The sequence below is a fragment of the Rhincodon typus genome, chromosome 25, assembly GCF_021869965.1.
Source record: "Rhincodon typus isolate 14 chromosome 25, sRhiTyp1.1, whole genome shotgun sequence".
NCBI lineage: Eukaryota > Metazoa > Chordata > Chondrichthyes > Orectolobiformes > Rhincodontidae > Rhincodon > Rhincodon typus.
In genome coordinates, this window is record NC_063356.1 from 41534981 (window position 1) to 41541143 (window position 6163).

General features: G+C 43.4%; 1 protein-coding gene across 1 annotated transcript; it reads right to left on the reverse strand.

The window, feature by feature from the left end:
* Positions 1-5718, reverse strand: mrpl16 (mitochondrial ribosomal protein L16). The gene is made up of 4 exons (XM_020519738.2): positions 5529-5718; positions 5003-5074; positions 4396-4544; positions 1-1961 (listed from the first exon to the last, which is right to left on the reverse strand). The coding sequence occupies exons 1-4, from the start codon at positions 5593-5595 to the stop codon at positions 1476-1478; spliced, it is 774 nt and encodes a 257-aa protein (XP_020375327.1). The 5' UTR covers positions 5596-5718; the 3' UTR covers positions 1-1475.
* Positions 5719-6163: the final 445 nt, after the last annotated feature.

A 6163-nucleotide genomic window follows, 5' to 3' on the forward strand; every position in this document is an offset into this window, starting at 1 on the left:
TTAACAAACTCTCACTCACTTTTATTGTCATGAATGAATTAAAACATCCAACTTTTATACATATTTTTGATATATTTAGTGACTGGTTTAAAAACACATGGAACAGTCCAATAAAGATGGCGACCAGAATCACATGACTGGACTTAGTAGTAATCTTCCAAAAACTTCTCAGAAGTTAAAGTCAGCCAAAGAACATCTCACGTGCCTCCTGATGGGGAGTGGAATGTTAATTGTTCTGTTATAAATTATTACAGAGATGAGCAGCTGCAAAAGAATCACAAGTTATCCCTGTCCTGGAAGGAGATGTTAATTACTCCACACAACTTGAGGGGCACCATAGATAGTTGATTATTTGCAACACAAGCTTTTGTCTTGATGGTAACTGTTTCCTCACTTCACAGCAGACCCTCCACCAAAAAAAAAGCTTGGTCACATGACTGGCACAGTGCTGAATCCAACTGCGTGGTAACCAAACCATTTTAAAATAGCTGTCAATTAGATCCTTCATACAACATCCACTTATTATACTGAAACCCCTAACTTCAGGCTACAAAGGAAAAGGCAGGAAAAGTTCATTTTGTGCTCTATATCATTAACTTTCTTTTGTCAAAAACTGCAAATCAGCAAGGACATTTCAGAAATATTTCTCAGCTGACCTTTGAAGGAATTTAATGAGAAGAAGTTATCCGCAATTCTTGAACTGCCAATTATTCTTAAAGGAACTTCAGACTGCTGACTCCATCTTATAAGCAAAGACACTGACAAACATTATGTCTCAGTTGTTTTACAAGTAAGCTGTTGCTAACTGAATAATCTATTTATTCTTTTTCATTTGATATCTCCACATATGTTTGCAAGTATGCATGTGTTGCAAATATTCATCACCGGCATCCCCAACACATGAAAAAGAATCTCCCATTTTATATGTAACCACACTACAGTATGGTGAGGGCTTTACAAAGTCAGAGTTCAGACAGTTGTTGGAGAAATATCGCAGCGCTGTTTAAAAAAGGAAGAAAATTAAATTGGAACTTGTTAGGGACAGGTGGTGAGAAAAAGGGAAAGAGATTAGTTTTAAAACTATAAAGCTATCCACAAGAGTGGTATTATCGCTAGACTGTTAATCCAGAGACCCAGGTAATGTTCTGGGGTCCTAGGTTCAAATCCCACCACGGCAAATTGTGTTGAAGGAAGTGAGTGGGCACAGGACAGGAAGAGCTCTTTGAATGCAGCAAGAGGATTATGGATGTGCAGCTAACTAAACCTCAGATTATCATCCAAAAGACAACACCTTTAACATTCCCTTGGTAAGCATGAATCTAGAACTCTCCAAATCCTTGGCATGATCCTTCCAATCCGAGGATGCACTCTACTTGCAGATTGGAAGTGTTTAAAACGTGCTCTGATACAATATCCCTTATTGAATCAAAATAAACAGATTAAAACAGAGAACATTCTGTCACATATTTTAATCTTCACACACGATTAGGTACGCGTGATTTCCCATAGAATTTACCATGATACTTTAAGTCAAATGGGCTCAACACTTTGCGGATCCCCATCATGTTCATTGTTGCAATTCTTGCAAAAGTCCAGGGATTCTGGTTGTCTCTGGCCTTTTGCTCATCTTCCTTCAACATATCCTCCAAGGCTTTCTTGCTGACTGCCTTTGCGGGAAAGGGCAGTTTTTTTGCAACTTCTGATAAAAACGGTTCCACTTCCTCAAAGGAACACCGACCTCCAAACTCTACAATAATCCGGCCATATTTAACCGGAGTGACATAGTGGTCAATGGCTCCTTTCCCACCGCCCATTCTCTGACCTAACCCTTTGCGTGTAATGGGTTTATATGGAGCATTTACACGCCAGCGAGCAAACATGGTTTTGGCATCCATTCGTCGGTTAATGGTGAGGCGCATCATCTCGAAGTGACCCCAGTGAAGATAACCACCTCCAAGAGCCTGGGAGAGAGAGAGGAGTGAAAGGGAGGAGGAGGGCAAAAGGAGGCAGAGGGTAGGAGAATGGGAACAGAGAGATGAAAGCATGGGAAGTGGGAGGGGATGGGAATGTAGAAGAGATGGGGGGGCAGCAGGGGAGGAGGGAGAAGTTGGGTGAGGGGAGGAGTTTAGGGAGAAAGGGGAAAGAGAATGGTGGAAATTAATGGAATATTGGCATTAAAACTGGTTTTTGACAGAACAGTTTGGTTTGTTTCATTACTGCTACATTTTCTAGATTGAACTGTCATACACAAGGCCCGAACCGAAACGTCAACTTTCTTGCTCCTCTGATGCTGCCTGGCCTGCTGTGTTCATCCAGCTCCACACTGTTATCTCTGCCTCCAGCATCTGCAATTCTAACTAGCTCAGGTTCAACTCATTCAGATTTTGCTTCGGTCATTATTCTCTGCCCAAGAGGAAACATCTAACTATAAAAGGCCATAAAATATAAGAACAGCAGTAGGCCTGCTGTGCCATTCAATGAGATTGTAGCTGATCTGACATTCTTCACATTCACTTTCCTGCCTTTCCCCCATAAGCCTTGATTCCCCAACTAATCAAAAGGCTGAGATTGATAGATTTAAGTATACTCAAGGACTCTGTCCCCATATCACTCTATGGCAAGGAGTTGCCAAGACTGTCAACCTTCTTAGAGAAAAATTCTTCCTCATCTCAATCTTAAATTGGTGTCCCTTTATTCTGAGTCAATACCCCCTGGGCCAAGGCTCTCCCATGAAGGGGGAACATCCTCTCAGTGTTTACCGTATCAAGCACATTAAGAATCCTATATATTTCAATAAGATCACCTCTCATTCTTCTAAACTCCAGTAAGTGGGATCCCTGTTTAATCTTTGCTCTTAAGACAATCCCTCCCTACTAAGTATCATCCTAGTGAACTTTCTCTGAACTGCCTCCAATGAAATAATATCTTTCCTTCAAAGAAGGAGACCAAAACAGTTCACAGTACTCCAGATGTGGTCTCACCAACACACAGTTGCAATATGGTTTTCTTACTCATACTCCAACTCCCTTGAAATAAAGGGCCAACCTTCTGTTAGCCTCTGGATTACCTGCTGCACTTGTGCGCTAGCTTTGTGTTTCATGCACAAGCATCCCCAAGTCCTTTTGTGTAGCAGCTTCTCTCTATTTGTTCTCCCTATCAAAATGAACAATTTCACAATTTTCCACATTATATACCATTTGTCAAATTTTTGCCCACTTACTTCATCTATCATTATCTCTTGCTCTCTAATCTATTTGTTAAACTATTCCTTTACTATCTGTAAACTAACCTATTTTTCCTCTCAACTTGCTGTTTGAACACAGTCCACACTCTCCACTATAGGCAATTGCTAGAGCGGCACGGTCGCACAGTGGTTAGCACTGCTGCCTCACAGCACCAGGGACCTGGGTTCGATTCCACCCTTGGGCGACTGTGTGTGGAGTTTGCACATTCTCCCCATGTCTGCGTGGGTTTGCTCCAGTTTCCTCCCACAATCCAAAGATGTGCAGGTTAGGTGGATCGGTCATGCTAAATTGCCCGTAGTGTTGAGGGAGGTGTAGATTAGGTGGGTTATAGGGGGAATGGGTCTGGGTGGGATGCTCTGAGGTTCAGTGTGGACTTGTTGGGCCGAAGGGCCCGTTTCCACACTGTGGGGATTCTATGATTCTAGAGCCAATATTAGCAGCCCACTGCTCATTACAAAACCGTTGTTTGGACGTAACGTTGCAGCTTACGTGAAGGGAACAAAGGTGCCTTTGGTTCAGAGTACACCCCCTTCCTCACCTATGTGTAAAACATCCTTGCCCCAGACACTCCTATATGATTTACTGTTATCTTGGAAATTCCCTGACCTCTTTGTTGATTTCAGTTTAGGCAGGATCGAGAAATAACCACTGAGATACTGGGAGCAGGAACAGGAAAGGCAATACCAGACCCACTGTGGATGACCATCTGACCCTGGGGAATCAAGTTGTGCAATACAGGTGTCCAAATCTGTAATATGACATCTCTTCATTGGGCAAGTGAAGTCATACGATTGACTGCTCACAACTGAGCTGGTGTGCAGATGCCCAGAGATTCACAGAATTGTTACAGCACAAAAGGGAGCTGTTTGGCCCACTGAGCCTACCCTAGCTCTTCAAATGAGCCTCACTACCTAGTGCCAAGCTCCTGCTTTTTCCACATGCCCTTGCACATTGTTTAGATAGAAATAAACATCCAATGAACCTGCCTCCACATTCTCACCATGATTGATGCCCAAGGGCCCGGTAGGCAGACAGTGAAACTATAATGGGGAGTCTTGACTGCAATAATCAAACTGACTTTTGTTTATTCACTTAAATAAAAGTTTAATAACCTTTGGAGTCTCCGAGTTGGGAAAATGCAGATACTTACTATAATGCCGTACTCTCCCTGGGTGAGTGTATTAGCCCGTGTTGCTGGTCCACGGATGTCTCCCAGCCTTTTCATCCACCGCCTGGGTTTCTTGTAGTTAGGGACTTTATTGAGGAATTTTAGTTTTGGCTTCTCCGGGATGATCACATCTAAAAACAGAAACTCTCAGCCTTCAAATCAGACCATCTCAGCAACTCACCGTGCCCCAGCAAAGACTTATATTGAAAAGCCTGTGCCCTTCTTTCACAAAATATGCTTTGTTGTGTAATGAACTTCAGTACAAAAACATACTTGTATTAGACAGGTCCTGTGATATTTTTCAAAGCCAAGGGAACACCTCAGATGCAAAAAAGGGTGAGAACTCCCACCCTACATTGCAACAGCACCTCAACTTCTGTTTAAACTGTTAAACATGCAACTCATGTGATGTAAAATAATACCATGTGGTGCACTTACTAACCAAGCCACTGGGATGACACCATTATCATAGCAACTGCTCAAAAGCAAATATTTATCCTGCTTCCCATCAAATCGAGTTCTTGCCATCACTCTCACTATAACCCTGCCTGAAAGCATAACATACAGTGTAAAATTTCTTCCATCTCACCATCATAACGGGGAGGAAGCTCATACGTCTTTAGTCCAGCAGGAAGAACCTTGGTATCAATCTGATATAGGCCTGTAAAGGACATAGCTGTTATTGAACATGGAACAAATCACGTACAGCACCAGCATCTGCGGATTAGGACGCTCCTTGATGCACTTGTCGCGGACTATAAACAAAAGATACAAGTCCTCAGTATCTGACATACTTTAGCAGGCTCAACGAAACCACATACAAGGTTAATAGCACAGCTGTGATTCAGAACATTTGCTTTTACACTATCTGGTGGGTTTGTTTTCAGCTCATCTGCAGTCTATTCATAAAGAAGTGTATTATCTCACTGTCGGTCACTGTATCAGACTCGGAGCCATAAGCATCAGCTCCTTCTCTTCAGGAAGATGTGGAGAGATTAGAAACTCAATATTCCCCATCCGTCCTGGTACATTAATACCTTTCACGAATTATACCATCTCCATTTAAGTCGGGGAGCTGCGCCCAGGTCACCCTGAGGGGGAATGCTCGTTAATACCTGTACAGCCGATGTTGTTATTAACTCCCAGACGAGCCAAGCCCAGGCGCCGGAGAAGAACAGCCATTGCAGTGGTGTCACATTCACATCGACACCCCCGGAACAGACACTCGGCCGGGCCCACACAAACGTTCCGCCTGCGGTTCGGGCGGAAGCGGGACAGCCCCAAGCCTCTCCCTTTGGCCTTTCAGCCTGAGGTCCGTCCAATTTCCCCTCCGTCCCATTCTCATATTGATCCCAGAACACCCTCCTTGTGGTGTCCCAATCCACCTCTCCCATTGGTTTCCCAATTCCTATATCCTGCTGGCCCCCTGACCTCACTCTTCCCATTGGTCTTTTCCATTGATCCCCTTCTCTTTCTGCTTGACTGCAGCTTAAATCCTTTATGTTGGTCCCTTATATTTGCTGAAGATCAGAAGAATGGGGGTGGGGATGGTAAATGCAGGTAAGATGTTCCCGATGACCAGGGAGTCCAGAACCAGGGGTTACAGTCTCAGGATGCATGGTGGATTGATTGATTTGATTTGATTTATTGTCGTGTACCTGAGTACTGTGAAAAGCTTTGTTTGTAACTAGTACAGTAGGATGGTAGTAACCAAGGACATACAGATCATAGCAATCAAGGATATAGAGAC

Bases quoted from the DNA above. Each gene is read 5' to 3' on its own strand.
- mrpl16 (XM_020519738.2), bottom strand. From the start codon at position 5,595: ATGGCTGTTCTTCTCCGGCGCCTGGGCTTGGCTCGTCTGGGAGTTAAT. The intron at 5,075-5,528 runs GTATTAACGAGC...TGTCCTTTACAG, and splicing joins TAACAACATCGGCTGTACAG to GCCTATATCAGATTGATACC. The intron at 1,962-4,395 runs GTAAGTATCTGC...TCTCTCTCCCAG, and splicing joins AGGGAGAGTACGGCATTATA to GCTCTTGGAGGTGGTTATCT.